The 21905-nt window shown below is 50.5% G+C and overlaps 1 protein-coding gene across 2 annotated transcripts in view; it reads left to right on the top strand.

Moving 5' to 3' along the window:
• The window catches only part of SMARCA2 (SWI/SNF related, matrix associated, actin dependent regulator of chromatin, subfamily a, member 2), a 191004-nt gene that overhangs the window by 98899 nt on the left and 70200 nt on the right, over positions 1-21905 (top strand). For both annotated transcript variants that reach the window (XM_006881321.1, XM_006881320.1), the window contains exons 22-25: positions 957-1123; positions 10619-10782; positions 12941-13168; positions 15193-15270. In XM_006881321.1, the coding sequence (XP_006881383.1) occupies positions 957-1123; positions 10619-10782; positions 12941-13168; positions 15193-15270 (637 nt within the window). The remainder of the gene's footprint in view (positions 1-956; positions 1124-10618; positions 10783-12940; positions 13169-15192; positions 15271-21905) is intronic.

Below are 21905 nucleotides of genomic sequence, written 5' to 3'. Positions count from 1 at the left end.
CTCTCTCTCTCTCTCCACTTTTCTGGTACCTAGAGCTCTTCTAAAGCAGTCAGACCGACCTCACCACTCCACTTTGCACTTTGGAACAGCTTTCCCTCATACGTAAAATGGAAGCGCCCACGCGAGTGGTCACCTGTTATAGCAGCTGATCTTTCTTCACATCAGATAGCAAAGGAGGGACCCCTAAGAATCAGGGGAGGGAATGGGCCACAGGTTTGATTACCTCCACAAAGTACGATCTCTTTAACCAAAGAAATGAACGGTGCCAGCCAACATGACTGGATGTTTATGATCAGGCATAATAGGTGAGTCCCAATCAAAAGAGAAAAGTGAGGAACAGAACTTCCAACTCCTGTGGATACCAGATGTACTAGATCAGCTGAGACTGGGCAACCGTTGGATCTACTGCCCAGAAATAATCTTTAAATCTTCACCCAATATTTCTCTCATGAAGCAATCTTAAACAACAGTTAGCACGTTTAGAGCTAATACTCTCTATGATGTAAACTGACTACAGTTCACCTGGAATGCAGATGAGAACTTTAAGAGACTCCCCCAAAACCAAAACCCACTGCCATGAAATCAGTTCTGACTCTCAGCAGCTTGTAGGACAGACTGGACTGTGGTCTTCAGAGAAGCAGACAGCCTTGTCCTTCCCCACAGGGCAGCTGGTGGGTTCAAACCACCATCTTTTTGGCTGAGAGCTAAGTCAGAATCTCTTTCTAAATTTCATCCGAGTGGATTATCTTTGTACATAAAATGCTCTCACTGCTTTGAAATAGCCCACCCTCCCTCCATCCATCCATCCGCTCCCCGCCTCCCCTCATTTGTTCCACAGCTAGTGATTGAGCTTTGGTCTGGACCAGGCACTGGCTGGGAGGTAGAGTGAGGCCAGATCCTTCCAGAAGATGGCCAGCCGGCCGGGGCACTGACGTGTGGCTTTGCTCTTGGTTCAGGGCGGAGCTGTATCGGGCCTCCGGGAAGTTCGAGCTCCTGGACCGGATTCTGCCAAAGTTGAGAGCAACCAACCACCGCGTGCTGCTCTTCTGCCAGATGACGTCCCTCATGACCATAATGGAGGACTACTTCGCCTTCCGGAACTTTCTCTACCTGCGCCTTGACGGTAAGGGTCAAGACTGGAGACCTACTCTGCTTTCCAGAACTTTCTTTAGTTGCACAAGTGTGAGGACTGGGATTCTACTTTGCTTTCCAGAATACTCTTTCTTGGTGCTTGAGGGTAAGTGTGAGGACGGCAAGACTGCTTTTCTTTCTAGAACTTTCTGTCTGAACCTCAACCATGGGAGGACCTGGGCTCTTAAGTAGTATGGCTGAAAATAAATGGATAGACGTCCTTCGACATAGCTTTACAGAGTTCATATCAAGATTTGTGGAGAGTTAATATGAAGAGTTAAATGTGTGAAGAGTCAAGTCACAGGGCTGGTAGTGGGGGCACTGAGCTGAGTGACCCTCATAGCCACTCTCTGCCAGAGATTGGAACATTCTAGGGGATGGTCAGTGCTCTGCCCCTCACCACAGTCCAGAGGCATCCAGCCTTCTGTATCTTCTTTATACATGGTCCAGCTTCACATGCATGTGAAGTGATTGAAACTACAATGGCTTGAGCCAGAGGCACCTGCATCTTTATACTGACATCCTGACCTTCGGCGAGGACACCAGGCGTCTATCAGGCGTGTATCGGTCATCAGGTGTGCACCAGGCACGTACCAGGTGTGCACCAGGCATCTATCAGGCCTGTATCAGGCATCAGGTGTGCACCAGGTGTATATCAGGTGTGCACCAGGTGTGTATCAGGTGTGCACCAGGCATACACCAGACGTGTATTAGGTGTGCATCAGGCATCTATCAGGCCTGTATCAGGCATCAGGTGCGCACCAGGCGTGTATCAGGTGCTCACCTGGCGAGTATCAGGTGTGCACCAGGTGTGTATCAGACATGCACCAGGTGTGTATCAGCTGTGCTCTAGGCATGTATCAGGCGTGTATCAGGCACCAGGTGTGTATCAGGCACCAGGCATCTATCAGGCATGTATCAGCATCAGGTGTGCACCAGGCGTGTATCATTTGTGCACCAGGCGTGTATCATGCTGTGTGAGTGGTGGAATAAGACAACAGTTTTCTTTGTAAATATTCATTCAGATTACAATGTTAAGAAAGAATTGTTATTAAATTGAACCTGATGGCAGGAGGTTTTTGGGGGTGAGGGGACTTTCTTATAAGATATCCTAAAAAGAAAAGAAAAGGTCTGCCTAGTTAGTTCCACACCATAGCGATACTCTAGGGAGCTCCGATGGCTTGGTGGTGAGAAGTTGTGCTGCCAACCCAGAGACACCTGGTTCTAATCCACCAGCTGTTTCACAGGAGAGTGAGGCCGTCTCCTCCCGCGCATTTAACTGCCCCTGAAAACCTGCTGGAGGGTCATCTGTGGGTCAGTGCCCACTCAACAGTACATTCCAACAAGGCTTCCCAGGGCCACCACGTCTGTGCGAGCAGACTCCCGCATCCTTCTCCCTGTGAGGGGTTTGTGGGTTCAAACTCCACCTGTTTTGTTAGTAGCTGAACGCTTTAGCTCGTGTGCCACCAGGGCTCCTGCCTCACAGCTCATTGCCCTCAAGTCGGGACTGACCCGAGGCTGACCTTCCAGCAGGTTCCTGAGGCTGTAAATCAGAGGAGGAGATGACTATCCGTCTCTCTCTGAGCAGCTGGTGGGTTCACACCTTCAGAGAGGTGCCGCCTTCCGCCTGGCAGGGCAGCGCCCTCTGGACCCCACCACGAGGGTTTCTGCAGGAGGAAATAATTACTTGTCATTTATCTACAGCAAACGTCCATTTTACCCGCTGAAACGCCTAGGAAACGTGGGAACTCTTCCTACGTGTCAGAAGTTTCTCCTAACACTAGCCATTACATCCTTGAAATTCCCAGGAGCGTAGATAACCCGTGAAGCCCCTTTTAAAGAGGGTTTTATCCTGCTCCTGACTCGGATGTGAGTGGCCATCCGTGTGCTCCCGTCCTTGGGCTCTTGAGCGAGGCCTTCTCCTGACCTCGCTTTCAGAGAGGACTCATTACAGATGACGTGTGGCATCTGACAGACAGGGTGGTTTGCACGTTTTCACGCATCCCCTCGAGAGTATCTGGAAAGAGAGCCGGAATTAAGTAAGTGTTAACCCTAATTCCTGTCTTGGCCAGTTTTTTTTCCCAAGAGTGTAAATCATCACCATCTCTCCTCACGTACAAGACAAATCCAACGTCAAGCCAGTTCCTGTGGCATTGAACTCATGGACTCGGTGGGTGTAGAGGACTTGCTGCAGGGAGTGCACAGTGGCTGATTTTTCAGAGTCCCGTCACTCAGCCTTTCATCTGAGACACCTCCGGGCAGATTCCAGCATCTACGTTAGCAGCGGTGTGCGTTAATGCCTTGCACCACCAGGGCCTCAGGTGAGGGGCAGCGGAACCACTTCGCCCCTGGACTTAAAGTGCCACGTTGCCTTAGGCAAGAATTCTTAAGGGAGCTCTGGTGGCCTCGTGGCAAGAAGCTGAACTGCAATCCCAAAAGCACGCGGTTTGAATCCACCAGATGCTTTGCTGGAGAAGGAGGGGCAATCTCCTCTTGTGCCAGTCGGATTGGATTCGACAGTACACAACAACAACAAAACACAAAACAAACAACAACAAAAAGTTCTGCACGTTGGACACTTTGCTTTGGACATCAGCTCTCTGAAGACATCAGCTTGGGATCCTGGAATCTGTGCCAGGTTGAGAAGTGACTTCCTGGAAACATCTCTTCAGTGTCCTCCTGCTTGAGAACCAAAATGACTAAGGTCCAGTCAATTCTGACCCTAGTGACCCTGCATCAGGTTCCTGAGATGTTCACAGGAGACTGTCCTCCTCTCCTGCAGGGCGGCTGGTGGATTAGAACCACTGACCTTCCCATAACAGTACAACACTTCACTCACTGACTGTACCCTCAGGGCATCTTGTTTCTAGGAAGAGGAGGAGTTAGGAGGTGAACAAGTCTTTTGGAGATGCTCAATTCAGTCAACTAACCAATTCCCTTTACACAGGTGAGCAGAGAAAGTTCTAGAGAGTGGCTAGCGTGCTCAGGTCCCCTGTGAACTCACTGGTATGAGATACAGGTGACAGCGGTCACACCTGGGGGAAACCACTCACAGGAGAGCAAGCCTGGGCTGGGATTCAGGGGGCTGCGTGCCACCTTCGATTCCTGTATAACTGATGGGCTTCTCCAGTCACGGAGAATATTAAAAACCGCCCTCGTTACATCACTGTAGAACTGGAGAGCCAGAGAGAATCATGGCCCAGCCAAGATGGCACATGTATTTTTGGGGGACAATGTCGTGCGTGACAGCTGGACACAAGAAGCAATAACCTACTGTTTGGGGGTGAAGAGAATGGATTGGCAAACAGGGTAGATGGTGATGTGGGCTGGCTTCGAATCAACCCTGACTCAAGGTGATTCCATGGACAGTGAGGCTGGACTGCTGTGATCATAAGCTTTTCATGAGCTGATTTTTCAGATGGAGATTGCCAGGCCTTTCTTCCTAGTCCTTCTTTGACTGGAGGCTCTATTGAAGCCTGTTCAGCATCCTAGCATTATTTGGTGTAATGGCTGGGATTAGAACCCAGGTCTCCTGCATGGAAGGCAGTTACTCTGCCATTGAGCTGCCACTGCCTTCGACACTGAAGACGCACACGTGTAAGTTAGTACACACTCTTAGCGCTGAACCACCCTCACTACCAACCCTCTCCCAAAAAATGACTGGATATTCCTTACTGAACGTAATGCTTCAGGGGGTGGGGGGAAATAGAAATTGCTTCATGAGAACTAAGCACATTTTCCCCTGTAAAGACCACAGCTGCAGGAATCAGTGTAGCTGAAATCACATGACTGTTTCTGTTCCCTCCGGAAGTGTGTTTGAGGGGAACCAAGTAAGGAGGGTTCCTCTTAAAGACAGCATTTCCCCAGTGCAGCTGTGCTCCATGAAGATTAGTCACGCAGGGATCCTGGCTATGTGCTGCCACACACAGGTCCTGAGCTGCTCAGCTCAAATGCCATTGCCTCTAACTGCTTTCTCCTAATCGATTACTCATCTGATACTGAGGGGCTGTGAGTCTGCCCCTCACCCCACGTCTTCTGTCCTTGGCCACCTGCAGGAAGCATCTGCGCTTGGGTAAAGCCCTAAATGGTAGCTGGAATCTTCCCCAGTGGCTGAGCTCTCTCCTGCCGCTGTAACCAGATGACCACAGGAGGAGGGTGTTAACAAACAGAAGTGTGTTCTCCCACCGTCTGGAGGCCTGCATTCAGGGTGCCAGCTCTCAGGGTCAGCTCTGGAGGAAGGCCCTGTGTTTCAGCATCTGTGGGTCCAGCGTCCCTTGGAGTTTTCCACAGGTCTTGGCATTTGTCTTCTTTTGTGTCCAGGAGGTTCTCAGCACAGGGACCCAGGTCCAGAGGATGTGGTCAGCTCCTAGATCTTTGCTTGTTGGTGCTGAAAGTCACTCTGGTCTCTGCTCTTGTTTAATCTCCTCTATATCTCAAAAAAAATGGAGTAAAAATATAGTCTCTATAGATTGCCTCCTGCCTCATCAGTGTAACTGCTTCTGATTCTGCCTCATTAGCATAATTTCTTCTCCAAAAGAATATACAAATCTGACTTGGAGGAAATGCAACCCGAGTGCTCCGTAGAGGTGAGGATGGTGAAAGTTCATTTCACATACGTGGGGCATGTTGTCAGGAGCGCCTTGTCCTTGGAAAAAGCCTCTCACTGGGAAATGTGGAGGGTCAGCGAAAGAGAGGAAGGCCCCCAGCAAGATTACCTGACAGAGTGACCACAGGCAGAGTGGGCTTGGGCGTGGCGGAGAGTGTGAGGATGGCATGACAGGCGGGGTTCCGGTCTGTTATCTTATTGGGTCACAATGCATTGTGGTCAACTCAATGACAACAACAACATCATCATAGAGGGGAGGATTTACACACAGGGTAGTGACGTCAGATCACAAAACATGGGATGACTACGTAACACTAAGTAAGTGTCATGGTCCAGCCATGTGGACACGTAGTGGGAGGTGGGGGAAGACACACAATTCCATCCCTCGCACGAAACGAGTTTGCCAAGAAATAAAATCCACAAAGATCTTTATTTGGGTGCCTTTGATGGCTGGAAATGGTAGCCCAGAAAATCCTGAGGTTTATAATAAGAAGTACTGTAGCTTTGTCTGAAAACTGATTGCATCATGTTTTTCCTGGTTTTTATACATTTTCACAGGCCCCGCGATTCATACACATTTAAACACACCCTCTTATACTAGCTGGTCTGTTGAATGACATTATTTGGCCCATGGCTTGAAGACGTCTTTGGCTAAGTAATTTTGAGAATTCTTCTGGTTTTCAGTCTTTTCTTTTATACTCAGGGTTTCCCCTACCCATTTAGCAAGCAAATCTTCTATCCCACTTAATATTTTCATGAAAGGGAATTGTTGATTTCATGATAGGAGTCTCCGTTTCTGTGCTTGAGAGCTGAGTCCAGCTCTTGGTCAGTGCATTCACAGCCATCACCTGTTTATCAGAGAGGGGCTGGGTGTTGCTGTGACACTAAGCGGTTTTCAGAGGAGCTTCCAGGCTGAGAGACTAGGAAGAAAGGCCTGGAGATCTATTTTGGAAAATCAGTGCCGTGGATGCCTAAGGCTCACAGCAGCCAATCACACGGACAATACAGAACCAGAGAGTGGTTCTGCTGTACACAGGGTCATCTAAAGCCCGGAGCTGACCCCACCCTGCGAACAGTAGCATCTGGATGGATGTGATCTTCATCATGCTATCACAGTAGTTGAATAGCTATCCTGGGACTTAACCTAGATATGCAGACTTTTGACTCTGTTCTCAGAAAACACAGGAGCCCTGGTAGTGTGGTGAGTATGGTATTCAGCTGCTAATCTGAAGGTTGACGGTTCAAACCCACCAGGCTTTCTGAGGGAGAGACACAGGTAGTCTGCTTCTGTTGATATTCACAGGCTTAGAGAGTTATGGGCACTTCTGCTTTGGCATGCACGGCTGCAGGGAGTCCGAATGCACGCAGAGGATAAATGCAGGGACCATGAACCCATCTCAGCAATGGCTTCTTTTCATTTCTGCCAGCAGAGAGGCAATTTGAGAGAACTTTCTGGCTAAAACAAGACTTGTCTTCGATTAACATCTTGAACAGATGGTTGCCCATGATCTCAGCAAGGCAGCTCTGAAAATAAAACTCAGAAGCAGCCCCATGCATCTGAATCCTGTCTCAGGGTAACAGGGTGACGTGTGCAGTGCTGGTCCCCCAAACCTGAGCGTCTGACGCTGACTGCCACAGACAAGGTGTGAACGGTTCGTTCACTCCGAGATCTAATTTAGAGTCAACCATGTCTAGAGAGGTGGCTTCGTAAGTGGGGAGTGCCCCCACCCCCTCACCCCCGTCTGCTGTTAAGCAGGGAGCCCCTTTTTTTTCTTTCCTTCCTCAAGAGGTTGGTTGTTATTTTTACTGAATGTGAAAAACAGATCCAACCTGTTCAGGGACTGAGGTCTCCGGGGTAACTTGATGCTGTTAGCTGTAGCCACGTAAATCATTTTAATCTCCTGAAACTAGTCCCTGGTATATTTTTATCTTTAAAAAGAACAGCACACCGATGTGAACAACAGTGTATACGATCTTTGTAAGTAGTCCAGAATAAAATAAAAATTTTATTTTTATTAAAAAAAGAAAAACAGTACCGAGAACTGGTATTGCCGCAGGCAGAACAGTCCTGTCCCGTAACGTGGTCTGTCTGTCCCAGCGTGTTCAGAACCCCCATCTAAACGTGGCCGGTGCATTATCGGGGGTGTCTGTGGGTCTGTGTGTTTGTATTTCTTCCACATTGCACTTCACTGTCCTTGGGTGGTGACGGTTGTGTGCCTTGAATAGAAACCAGCTCATAACTGTCCCCCCAGCCAGTGTTCAAGGGCAGTAAATCCTGTAAGAGGAGACTGTCCATCCTTCTCCTGTGGAATAGCTGGTGGATTCGAACTACATGCCTTTGGGGTTACAGCACAGCTTCTTGCCTCTGGGCCACCAGAGTTCCCTAGTCCCCTGGGAAGATACAGTAAATAGACAATAGTAGTATGTGGTTGAACAAGAAGCTGTGGTGGTGCCTTGAACCTGGGGCTGCTAAGGGAAAGTTGAGCATCGATGATTGGAATCTGAAGGGGAAAGATGAAGCCATCTGCCTCTGTGAAGATGTGTTGCCGTTGTTGTTGTCGTTGTTAGGTGGTGTTGAGTCACCACACCGCACAGTGACCCTGTGAACAGCCCATCGGAACCTTGTCCTGTCCTGCGTCAGTGTCACCATGTCCGACGTGCTCAAGGCCATCGCTGCAGTCACAGGGTCACTCCATCCAGTGAGGACCTTCCTCGCGTTCTCTGACCCTCCACCCTTTCCTAGCACGTGGTCTTTTTCCCAGGACTCGCCCCTCTTGACCTCATGACCAGAGCTTCACCAGCCTTGATCTAAGGAGAATCCTGGCTGCTTCTTAGAGACTTCAGGCTTGAGCGCCCTAAGGGACAGCTTGCCTCTGTCCTCCAGCGTCTCTGTGAGGGGAAATACTGGTATTGTTTTATTATTTATTTTTTTATTTAAATTACATTTGTATTAAATAGTGAGTTGGCTGTGTTGGTGGCGGTGTTAGTACGGCTCGTAGCGTTTGGTAGTTACCCTCTGTGAGCATGGTTACCCTCCAGCATCCATAGAGTCTGAAGTAGTTATCCTCTACTTGGTAGTGCAGTGGATAAAACAGTAGACTGTTAGCCCAAAGGTTGATGGTTCAAATCCTCCAGCCGAGAGGAGCAAGATGGGCAGTGTGCTTCCATGAAGAGGGCAGCCTTGGGAACCCTGTGAGGCACTTCTCCTCCGCTCTGTAGGGACTCAGCTCCCCCACATTCTGTTTACGGTTTAAGGTAAAAATGAGATCTAAAACCATCAGCCGCCTCATCTGGGCTCCCAGCTCCATGGGGAGCTCTGGTCAGAGCGCTCTGAGCTGCTGAGAGGTCAGCAGCTGGAACTCAGCAGGCTCTGTGGGAGAACACAGGACATCTGCTTCCCTGTCCTCACTGCCTTAAAACCCCTGGGTCCTCTACCTCCTTGGCCATAATGGGCCCCACAGCTGGGGGGCTGATGCCCTTCAGCAGTGCTGCTTGAAGCCATTAGCATCATTGTAGTGACTGTCAACTGCTGTTTGAAAGGTTGAGGGTTCAAACCCATCCAGAGACATGCTTGGAAAAACATCTGGAGATGATCTTGCAGAAGTGACGGTCTTGAAAACGCTCTGTTCTGCACACGTGGGGTCGCCAGGAGTTGGAATAACTTTGACACCGACGCACTTGTTTGTAAAGCCGTTGAGTAATTTCTGACTCACAGCAGCCCTCCGTCTGGTTCTCAAGGCTGCAAATCGTGGGAAATCGTACGTCTTCTCACTCGGAACTGCTGGTGGATTAGAACCGCCAGAGATCAGAAGCCATGAGTTAACAGGACAACCAGAGCACCCTCATAATTGTTGTAGGAAGGGGTTGGTTTTGGTTTTTTTTTGTTTGTTTGATTTTCCCCACCAACTTGTCAAATCTTTTTTTTATTTATTCACTGATATTATAATATCCATGCACATAGAAAGAAGATCTGCTAGTATAATTATTATTCAAAAATTCACACCAACCAGTAAAAGCAAAGATTATGAAATCAAGGATTTTAACTGATTTTCAGCCTGAAATTTTTCAAGTATGCAAATAAAAGGTATTAATAATAATAATTGATTACCGGAATGCCAAACTTGGAAACAAAGAAGAATGACTGGCAGTTGGAAAAGATGGTCTTGTTTCCAAAAATAAGGTCAAAGATCACATAATGGAATTCTGTACACTTAATCATTTATTCATTGCTAATATATATATATTTTAAATTTCTGGAGTTTTTTTTTTCTGTGTGTGTGTTTGTATGTGTGTTAGTAGGTTTGGGAAGTTATTTGGTCTTCTAAAGCACAGGGGGAAAGTCCAAAAAAGAAAAAAATGTTTTCATTAGATATTTTAAAAAGCCTCATTGCCACCAATTCAGAACCGACCCCAAGCTGACCTGCCATTGGGTTTCTGAGGCGGAGAATTGCCCGGGACAAGATTGTCTTGTCTTTCCCCAGCTGGTGGATCTGAACTGCTGGAGAGGTGTGACCTTTGGGTTAGCCACACGGCTCCCTGTAGACTGTGCTCCCTTCATTAGGTTGTGCTAGAGAAAGAAAGTTCTAGAATCTGTCAAAGTCTTAGGAAGGTGTCTAGTCAGAAAAGTGGGAGCTCATTTCAGGTCAGTTGGGTAGAAGACAGTGTCTGCTCCTTCTTGATATGAGACGAGTCTTGTGCCTCCTTCTCTCTCTTCCTAAATTGCAGAATGTTCAAAGTTTCTCTCAAAAGCACCGAACGTCTGGCGTGCCCTCTCTGGGGTTAAGAGTCTGGATTAATTTTGCGAGGCACCTGGCCCTCTGGTCCTGCCCTGTTCCACTTCTAGACAGGAGTTAATTGGCAAATCCATTTTCTTGTCCCCAGGCACCACCAAGTCAGAAGACCGAGCTGCTCTGCTGAAGAAATTCAACGAGCCGGGATCCCAGTATTTCATTTTCCTGCTGAGCACGAGAGCCGGAGGCCTGGGATTAAACCTTCAGGCGGCCGACACGGTGGTCATCTTTGACAGCGACTGGAACCCACACCAGGTGTGTGTCCTCCGGGGGCAGGTGCTCAGGCCCCACTCCTGGGGAAGAATCTCAAACCTCCACCTTTGTGGACAGAGTAGGGCATTCCTTGTGGGCGGATGTGTCCTCCTTGTTGGTGCCAGCAAGTCATTGCCCCCTCATGACAGAGCAGAAGCGCCCTGCGGGTTCTTCTGGCCTTGACCATGTTGGTTCTTCCGGCCGTAACCATTAAAGAAGTAATCATCAAGTCTGTGTCCGTGCAAGCCCTGGGTAGATTTGAACCACAAACCTCTCAGCTAGCATCTGAGTTCTCAGTCGTTTTGTGACCAGTGCATTGAGAGAGCTTCCTCTCTCCCTGGAAGTGACCGTGTAAGATGGTCTCCACGTGCCTTTGACGAGCTCAGGCTCTGGGTGGACAGGTCCACTTCTGCTGAGTTCTTCCCTGTATCCTGGGATCATCACTCAGCAGAGGACATTTGGTGAGGAATCAGTCTTCAGCGTCTAACAGACAGGAGGTAGTCTAGGCCAGCCACTTGGGGGGCCTGTCCGAGCTTTCAGCCTCCCTCTGAGGTGGTTAATAGTGTGTCTGCACTTTAGTCAGAGAGACGGTGACTCCAAAGGTCAGAGGCTTGAACTTACCCTGAGGTGCCTCAGTGCAAGGACCTGGCGACAGTTTTGAAAGCCCTCAGCCTTGAACACCCTCCAGGGCAGTTCCACGCCATGTCACACATGAGGTCACCACAAGGAAACCTGAGTTGATGGTAACGGACAACAACCAGGTTAAGTCATTGTCCAGGAGCAAGCAGTGAACACACCACCAAACCCAGCAAGACCCTCTGCTGTCTGGTCAATTCAGACTCCCAGAGACCTGCTCTCAGGTCTGAGACTGTAAGGTTTATATGGGAGACTGCCTCACCTTCCCCCCTCAGAGCCGCCGGTGGATTCAAACCACCTGTTACCTGGGCCTCAGAGCCTAGTCAGGACAGCGTGTCCATCATATCCAGGACCTTACACACGCATACACACACAGGCACCACCACCACAGCCCAGCGGAGTGCTTGGCAGCCCACTTCCCGGCTCCGACAGAACTTGTTTAAAGGTCCCCCGCCTCTGACCGGCCCTTGTCGCTGTCTCCCCCGTGCTCTGCGTCTTCTCAGATGGAGTCTGGCGAGCTGCCCCCACCACCTGTTTTCCCAGGATCTGCACACTCAAATCGCTGTTTACATTTTTATAGAGTTTAACAGAAGACAGCACATAACTCTTTGGCAAGAACAGCTACTCACCTTTGCTCCTGCTCTCTGGCCCTTTCCAGAATCTTTTGACAACATCTATTCCAGGAGATCAATCAGGGTGGAGACCAGAACTGCTAGCGCAAAGTTTTGACAGTTCAAACCTACCCAGAGTTGGCGCAGAAGACGGGCCAGCCAATGTTCTTCTGGAAGGTTCCAGCCTTGGAAACCCCGTGGAGTGTTCTGCTCTGCAAACAGGGGTTCATGAATCAAATCAGAATTGCCTTAGAGGGGAGGGGGCTTCACTAGGGGGCTCTGTTTTGGTGGGCATTTGTCTGGATTTGCTGCTTTACAAACATGGTGTCCTTTTCTGACATGGTCATGCTGAGACGTCCACAGTAAGCCTGGTCAACTCACGCATCTTTGGGAGTGGTCCCGAGAAGGTTGGGTTCCTTCTAAGCCTGCCTGTCTGTTCTCTGCACCATCCTCAGATGCTTGGCCTCCTGGTGGACTCCTCCCAGGCCCAGTGACCATGACGCCTCGAGCGCAGGGTCCATTCAGGCCCGCCGACCATGACACCTTGAATGCGTGGTCTGCTCAGGCCTGCTGATCGTGACACCTTGAGTGTGGGGTCCACCCAGGGCCGCTGATATGACACCTCGAATGCAGGTCCACCCAGGTCTGCTGACCATGACACCTCGAGCACAAGGTCCACCCAGGCCCGCTGACCATGACGCCTCCAGCACAGGATCCGTCCAGGCCCGCTGACCGTGGCACCTTGAGCGTGGGGTCCTCCCAGGGCCACTGACGTGACACCTCGAATGCGGGCCCACCCAGGCCCACTGACCATGACGCCTCCAGCACAGGGTCCTCCCAGGCCCGCTGACCATGACGCCTCGAGCGTGGGGTCCTCCCAGGCCCACTGACCGTGAGTCTCGTTCCCTCCGCAGGACCTGCAGGCCCAGGACCGTGCGCACCGCATCGGCCAGCAGAACGAGGTGCGTGTGCTCCGTCTCTGCACGGTCAACAGCGTGGAGGAGAAGATCCTGGCCGCCGCCAAGTACAAGCTCAACGTGGACCAGAAGGTCATCCAGGCAGGCATGTTTGACCAGAAGTCCTCGAGCCACGAGCGGCGAGCCTTCCTGCAGGCGATTCTGGAGCACGAGGAGGAGAACGAGGTACCAGGAGAAGCCGGGCGGGAGGCCCAGCCGTGGCAGCGGGGCTGAGAAGGGCTGGCAGGGACCCTGATTCCCGAGAGATCTTCTGGGGTGGGCGTTAGTTCAGAGGATGCGTCCCTCCCTTCCAAGCACATATCAGGCCAAACCAGACCCGCTGTCCCACTGCCAAGTGGGCCCCCACTCAGGACAGAGCAGAGCTGCCCACAGCTTTCCGGGGCTCCAGGTCTTTCCAGAAGCCCACAGCCTCGTCCCTCTCCCACAGAGCAGCTGGTGGATTCAAACTGTCTCCTTTGGGTTAACAGGCAGATGCTTTAGGCAGTGTACCATTAGGCCTTCGTGTCCAGGCTCAGTCCATCAAAACAGGAAAGTGACAAAACCCAGTATTCCGAGTCGATTCAGACTTACAGCAGCACGCCAGGAGGCTTCTGAAACTATAAATGGTTTTTAATTGTGATTTGCGTAAATGTTATCAAAATGTATTAGTTTTTCATTCAGGCACTCAGACACATTTTGTTTTATAATGTTAATTAAAATGTTGTTGTTGTTATGTGCCATCAAGTCGTTTGCGACTCATAGCGACCCTATGCACAACAGTCCTAAGCTCAAGGAACTGAAGAACAAATTCAAACCTCCAGTTGCTGTAATCAAGGATGCTTTGGGCAGAATATGAAATGATCCAGGAAGTATTAAAAGAAGATGGAAGGAATATACTGAGTCATTGTATCGAAAGGAATTGGCAGAGACAGAAGAATTTAATGAAATAACATATGAGCAAGAGCCTATGGTGATGAAGGAAGAAGTTCAAGCTGCTTTGAAGGAAATAGCAAAAAATAAGGCCCCAGGAATAGATGGTATACCAACTGACATATTTCAGCTAACAGATGCTGCCCTGGATGTGCTCACGAAATCTTGTGAGCACACGAAAGTTGTGCCAAGAAATCTGGAGAACAACCACTTGGCCAACTGACTGGAAGAGATCTATATTTGTTCCCATCCCTAAGAAGGGTAACCCAACTGAGTGTTAATTAAAATACCCACAAATAAATAAATAACAATTTTAAAATAAAGTATGCACTCTCCCCACTTTCTCCCTACAATTCTCTTCTCCATTAATCTCTGATCGCACCCCTCAAGCCGGCAGAGCTTTATCCTACCGGATGCTGCAGTTTCGACCTTACAGTCTAAGGAGGGGGCTCCTTCCTGGGATTATCTTTGTGGGTGGAACTGGCCCGTCTTTCGAGCAGCTGGTGGATTTGAACCACCGCAGAGCAACACAGAACCCATCATGCTGTGAGAGCACCTCTCCAAGCACATAGTGTCTCCGGACGGCAGATGGTGTCTTCAAAGCGGTTCAGATACAGCGGTGACATAACAGTAGAGTGCTTGACGACGACCAGAAAGGCTGATGGTTCAAACCCATCAGGGGGCAGAAAGGCCTGACACACCCTGGTTAGGGTTACAGCCTCGAAAACCCTTTGGGGAGTTTCATTCTGTCACAGGTGGGATTGCTGAGTCAGACAGCAGCTCAGAGGTAGCAACAGAGGTGACACAGCCTTGGCGGGGGACACTTCCCTCACCTGTGCAGCCTCCTGTAGGGCAGAGGGGGGCTGCAGAGAAGCCACTCACAGGGTCGAAATCGGAGGCAAAGCAGGGAGGGTCCCCCTCTCCTTTCTTTCCCCCAACCCCCAGCTCCCTAGACTTTTGGTCAGGTCCCCCAGCACTTCAGCATGTATGTAACTGGGCAGTGCGAGAAAGGCTCACGCTCACGGCTAAGTCCACCCAGAGGTGCCTCAGAAGAGAGACCTGGCAGTCTGCTTCTGAGGAAGTAGCTACCACCTCAGGCCGTCTCATTGAGGGTCTCTGAGTGGCTCACAACATGATGGTCGCGAGCGCTAGACCTGGGCCCTTCTCCTCTGTGGCCTGCCCAGTGTGACCCCTATGCTCTGGGACCTGACTTGTTAAGACCTTGGGCATTTGTCCAGCACTTTTCTAACCCCGGTGAAATCCTCGTGTCCCGCCTGTAGGAGGAAGACGAGGTCCCGGACGACGAGACGCTGAACCAGATGATCGCCCGGCGGGAAGAAGAATTCGATCTCTTCATGGTAAGGCTGCACGCACTGCAGGCCACTGGGAGTTCCTCTCCCGTCTCCTGAAGGCCGGCGGTACACGCTGCAGGCCACGGGCATGGCGTTCCTCCCCGTCTCCCGAAGACCAGCTCTGGCTACCGGACCTGGGCAGCACAGCTCTGCGAGGCCTGTGCCCTGTTTTCTGTAGATGGGCTGGATTCCGCCTGCGGACAGATTTTCTTTGGTCAAGATGGTATATTTCCCCCCTCCCCAAATGTTTCAGTTAGTTGGCACCCTCCAAAGAATCCTGACTGCTGACTGCTCTTGGAAAAAGGAGACCGGGCAGTAACAAGCCCACATGTCTGTGTGCAGATGACTGGGTGTGCTGAGCAGCTGTGTCCCTCCCCGGCCACTCCTGCTGCCCGGCCAGCGCTGCCCAAGCACCTGGCTGCCTCCTGGAGGGGTGTGAGGTGACGGCTGTGCTGTCCCCTTCCTGGATGGCAGTGGCTAGGCTCCCTAGTGGGGCGGGCGGGGGCCCTGGGTGGTGCATATGGTTAATGCAACCCAAAACGTTGAAGGCTTGAGTCCTCCTAAAAGTACCTAGGAAGAAAGGGCTGGCAACCTGCTTCCCAGAAATCAGTCGTTGAGAACCTGTGGAGCCAGAGCTATTCTGACATACGTGCGGTCGCCTGGAGTTGGGGTCAGCTGGATGGTGGCACCCGGTGTGTGTGGGCTTTCTGGGGAGCAGGACAGTGGGATATGAGAGAGAATCCCTGACAGGTGCAGGACACGTGCTCAACCACTGACCAAGAGGTCAGTTTGTCAGACCATGCAGCAGTGCCCTGGAAGAAGGCTGGCGATCTACTTCCGTAGAGATGACCACCAAAAGTCTTTACTGTAGAGATTACTCAGAGGCACCGGGGATAGGGCATTTGGGGCTTTAATAGGAGGAAGGTGACAGTACCTGTGTGGACACAGCTGTGTCATCCTGACCAGGAAAGAGAACTGTTAACCATTTAAGCTGTGAGCTTCAAGGTGTGTATAGATGTGTGGGTGGGTGTACATGTGTTAGGTGTGTAAGAGGCAGTGTAGGTGAGTATAGAGGTGGTAGGTGTGTGAGAGATGGTGTTAGGTGTGTGTAGATGTGATGTTAGGGGTGTAGAGGTGGCGTTAGGGGTTTGAGGCTGTGATTGATGTTAGATGTGTAGAGGTGGTAGGTGTGTGAGATGTGGTGTTAGGTGTGTGTAAAGGTGTTCAGTGTGTGTAGATGTGATGTTAGGTGTATAGAGGGGGTAGGTGTTTGAGAGGTTAGGTGTGTAAGGATGTGATGTTAGACGTATAGAGGTAGTAGGTGTGTGTCTGTTAGGTGTGTGTAGATGTGATGTTAGGTGTATAGAGATGTGTAGGTGTGTGAGAGATGCCATTAGGCACTGTGACAGGTGGTATTTGATGCTGTGGCTGTCAAAAGCCTGAGAAAGACCAGGCATTAATGTCCCTGCTTGTAGCTTTGACTTTTTGTGGTGGGTGGCCACGCGCGGAGTGCTGGGCCCTGGACCTGACTGACCCCCTGCCTGTCACAGGCCCTCTGCCCCAGAGGGAGGCTGTGTTTGGCCCTGTGAATCATGCGGATGGCCTCCCATAGGCGTTGCTGGGGCCGCTCTGCATACCTCTGCCTCCACACTCACGGCCCATCCTGGCACGTAGGGGCTGCCTGATAAATAGTTATTGGCTCGGTGGTGGCATTTGCAGAGATGCCTGGATTCATCAGATTGTATAAAGTTGAGCGCTCCCCGCCCAGTACCTCCAGGCATGTTGATTTCCGTCCTGCTTGTGGGGTGAGAAGTTACGTGCCAGCGATAACCCGAGAGGCTGAATGCTTCTGGACCACAGAATCAGGAGCTGCACGTTTGCAGACACTCGGACCTCAGACAAGGTCTCTGGGTGATCCCAGTGGTGTGAGCAAATCACCCTCCGTGACGTGGTGCAGCCCCCACCCTCATGGTGCAGCAGGAGCAAGCAGCTTCCGATCCAGTGACAGCTGGGATCACTCTAAACAGGGTTGATGGTGGGACATACAGAGTGGGAGGGGAGTGGGAAACAAGTGTCAAAAGCCTGAGAAATACTAGGCTTATCTGGTTTGATAGAGATGGGTGGGACCCCCAAAACTGTGGCCCTTCGATACCTTACAACCCCTGAGGGTTGACTTTTTTTCACTAGTTTATTTATAAAATTCTAATACGTATTCAAACAAATTCTTTCAATTTCCCTCCTCCCCATCCATCAAATTGTACAGCCCAACGATTAATCCCCTCCTCCCCCTGCACATCCTCATCCCTCTGCTTCCGGCCTCTCCCACCCCTCCTGGATCCTTATACTCCTTCTACAATAACGGTTTTATACAATATTTATCCTTGTGGGACTGAGTTCGTTCACTCAGCAGAATGCTCTCCAGTCTGAGGGTTGACTTTTGAGCTCCACAGTGAACAATGACAGCAGAGGTGCATACCCCTTATAACAGGGTCACCCCGGGGTGACGTAATCCTGAGGGGAGACAGATGGACTGAGAGCGACTACCACAGCGGGCTCGGGAGGACAGAGGTGTGAGGAGGGGCCAGGGTAGCACACGGTTCAGAACCGTTGTTCACTGGGTCACTGGAGTCTTCATTGACGTGCCGGCATCTAACACAACCCCAGGGAAGCTGCACTGACAGCTCAAGGGCTGTGTCATCCCTGGCAGTTCAACCCAGCAGTGACTCTGGGAAGAAAGGTGGGAAATCTGTCACGCAGCCACAGAAACCTAGTGGAGAGCCAGCGGTCACTCGGCGGCCTTGAGGAAGCTCAGAAGGCAGGAGAGGGTAGATGGAAGGACAAATGGAAAGGAGAAGCATGGGGAGAAGTGGGGAGAGTGCTTCTGCACCGGGGGGCTCGCAGCCAGAGTCATGAAACTCCAGGAACTGTTGGAGGCTGGACCAGCTGGCACTGTAAACGTTCACCCAAATCACAGCAGAACGTTTTTTAAAAAGTGACAGCTGAGCAAACCTCTGTGGAGTTCCAGTGTGCGGCCAGGGCCCCCCAGGGCCCCCAGGAATCAGCATCAACAGTGAGGGCTCAGACAGTAACTCAGACAGTCAGACGGAGAACTGATGAGGGGCGCTGGGCAGTGGGGGAGGCTTTATCCCAGGGTCCCAGAGCTGCAAGGGAGGCGCAAACCTGTCTCACCAGAAATTTCGATTTTTCAAGAGAATCCAGAGGTCTGGGTTTTCCTATGCAGTCTCTGAGCTTCTAAATGCTTGCGACTAAACTTTCTAAGAGGATGATGATGATGGTGATGACAGTGCAGCTGAGCTTACTCTGAGTCGTACTCGACTCGACGACACTAAACCACCGCTAAATGAGACTAGTGCTGTTGTATCTGGAGGAACACTCTTCCACTGTGCACATCACTCTTTGTCAGTGTGCTGTATGAAGTAACCTGCGTTTGCTGTGATGCTGAACCTTGTGCCATGGAGATATCAAATACCAGAATGGTTTCCCAATGTGGACAGTGTTTGGTGGAGCTCCCAGTTGTAAACAGATTTGGAAGCAGGAGTGGCATCCGCTTCCTCAACCACATGCCTCTGGAAACTCTATGAACTTGGAATAAAAACGATAACTATAGAAAGGCATTAGGTCTTTTGTTCAGAGTCGCTATGAGTCAAACTTGACTCGACGGCAATTAACAACAATAACATGGTCTTTTTATTATTATTGTTTATATTCATTATTATTTAACACTGTGGCCCAACACGACCCTCTAGTGTGGTCGTCCCCACCGCTAGCCTCCTCAGGCCTTGAGAGGGGTGGCCAGCAGTGTGGGGGATCCCCTGTTGTTACGGTTTCTCTCTGGGGAACTTGGACTGTGTCCACGCATCCTGACTCCACAGAAGAGGCTCTGGAGTCCTTCTCGGGGCACTCACCCACACCAGAACCTCCTGACCTAGGACGCCTGCCTCCGGCTGAGGAAACTCCCTCAGTTAGATGGTGCTCGTGGTTACGCGCCAGACTACTAACAGAGAGGTCGGCAGTTCAAACCCACGCAGTAAACCTTTGGAAGCAAGCCCTGCAGGTCAGCTTCGGTTCCCTCACGGCCTGGAGAACCCGATAGGGACAGCTCTGCTCCAGAACATGTGGGCTTGCCACAAGTCAGGGCTGATTTGATGGCAGTGACTTAGCTAACGACCGTACCCCAAAACCAAACAGACACACCGCTGTCGATTGGCCCCAATTCCTAGCACCCCTCCTGGACTGAGTAGAACTGGCCGAGGCTGTGAATCTTACAGGAGACTGCCACCACTTAGGGCCATTTTGGAGAGAAAAATAGAAGGAAATGGGCCCATGCAGGGCATTTGTCCTCTCACCATTTTCACAGATGATCTGTTTTCTGGGACATTAAGGATACGCTAGGAAACGTGCCTGAACTTCTCTCCTTAAAAAGCACGCTAGATTGTATTCCTGAAAGAGCCTTAGTGACATAGTGGGGTGTGTGTCAGGATTCTAAGCCCCACTCGGCTCCACGGTCAACACTCTTGGCACCAGCAGCCAGGAAATCAAAAAGCGTATCGCGATGGGAAAGTCCGCTGTTAGGGACCGCTCTAAAGTACTCAAGAGCAACGGTGTCTCTCTGGAGACTAAGGGGCGCCTGATACAGGCCATGGTCTTTGCAATCACTTGTTATGCATCAGAGAGTTGGACAATGACCAGGGAGGACAGAAGGAGAATTGATGCCTTTGAGCTGTGGTGCTGGAGAAAAGTATTGAATATACCATGGACTGCCAAGAAAACAAACAGATTCATCCTAGAGAGGGTTAAACCAGGATACTCCTTGGAGGCAAGGATTCTGGGGCTTCATCTGACATACTTTGGACATGTTGTCAGGAGGGACGGGTCCTTGGAGAGGGACATCATGCTTGGGAGGGTAGAGGGACAGCGCAGGAGGGGAAGACCCTCTATGAGGTGGATTGATTCAGTGACTAGGGTAATCGGGATGGGTGTGTCAGAGGCAGTGCGATTGGCACAGGATAGAGCAGGGTTTAGGGCTGTTGTACATAGGGTCGCTATGAGTTGCAAACGACTCCATGGCACATAACAACAACAACAACAATCCACCAGCAGAGAGAGAGGAGCACTTCCCCCTGTTAGGCCTCCCAGCTTTGGAAGCCTAAGGGTGGGGGGGAATCTCCGGGAATTGGAATAAGCCCAGTGGTGGTGGGCGTGGTATTTGTTTTACTTGGCCACAGCCTCAGGCTGCCTGGAGACCCTGGGGGCCCAGTTGCCTGCCTTGACACAGTGCCATCCTTGTCTAGAGATGGAGTTCAGAGCCATAGTCCTGCACTGAGCCACAAGCAATTCCTCTCTGGAGGTTCAAATCCACCACCTGCAGAGAAAAATGGGCAACCTACGGGAGCTCTGGTAGCCTAGTGGCTAGAAGCTGCACTACAGTCCCAAAGGTATGTGATTCGAATCCAGCAGATGCTCTGCTAGAGAAGGAGGGACAACCTCCTCCTGTACCTGTCAGATCCGATTTGATGGTACACACACAAAAAATAATAAAAGTAAAAAATTAAAAAAAAAACCCAATGGTTAGGCTCCTCCAGTGAGATTTACAGCCTCAGGCACCCCGCTGGGTGGTCAGCTCTGAGCTCCACCTGGCAGGCCCGAGTGAGAGTGAGCCCCGGAGCTGAGCGATTCTGTCCCTGATCCCTAAATTAGGGGAAGGCAGTACATCTCCCTTTGTTCCTGTGGGCTGGGAGCTTCTGAGAACTGATCGCTTCAGAAAAATTGTAGTCTGGCCAGAACCCAGTATTCCACTGGGATGGACAATCCCAGGTGAAGCCACAGGTTCCTAGCAGGTGAGGGCAGTTAGGAAATACCTTCTTGTGCCTCTTGGCTCTGGTGAAGGAGCCCTGGTGGGGCAATGGTAAGAGGGCTCGGCTACCAGGTCAGTGGTTCAAACCCACCTGCCCCACTCTGAAGGGTAAAGACGAGGCGTTAGGCTTCTGGAAACGTCACAGCCTCAGACACCACAGGGGCCAGCTCTGTTCTGCCCACAGGGTCACTGTGAGTGGGATTTGGTCGTAGGTTTTGAGGGTACAAATTTTCCGACTTTTCTGCTTGTTTGCTAAAGGTTACTAACCTCCAGGTCTGTTTTATGTCCGGTTGGGTTTTGAGGCTGCCTTTCCTCTTAGATGTTTTATTTGCGCAGCTTTTCAATGTTTGAACCGGCTGCTTTGGCCAGGGCTCTGTTCATCAGCACCTCCACCAGAGGACAGGAAGGACACAGCGAGGCCTGGCCTGCCGCACTGAGAAAGGGCCAGCGATGAGCATGGGAATGAGAACATGAAACTCAGTGTGAACGAAACATAGTGTGAAGCTCAGTGTGTATGAACGTAGTGAGCAAACCAACACAAAATAAGAATGGGATGTGCACCCAGCCGAGTCTCTGGGTTCTGAATATTTAAACCCCTCACCCATGAGTACTTTAAAAAAAAATGGGTCTTATGTATGCAGTTAATAAAAAATCTATATTTTCTTTTCTTTTCTTTCTTTTCTTTTCTTTTCTTTTCTTTTCTTTTCTTTTCTTTTCTTTTCTTTTCTTTTCTTTTCTTTTCTTTTCTTTTCTTTTCTTTTCTTTT

Source organism: Elephantulus edwardii, unplaced genomic scaffold, assembly GCF_000299155.1.
Source record: "Elephantulus edwardii isolate Elephantulus edwardi_28Jun2011 unplaced genomic scaffold, EleEdw1.0 scaffold00014, whole genome shotgun sequence".
NCBI lineage: Eukaryota > Metazoa > Chordata > Mammalia > Macroscelidea > Macroscelididae > Elephantulus > Elephantulus edwardii.
Note: the sequence above shows the minus strand (reverse complement) of the source record. Positions and strands in the feature narration are given on the sequence as shown.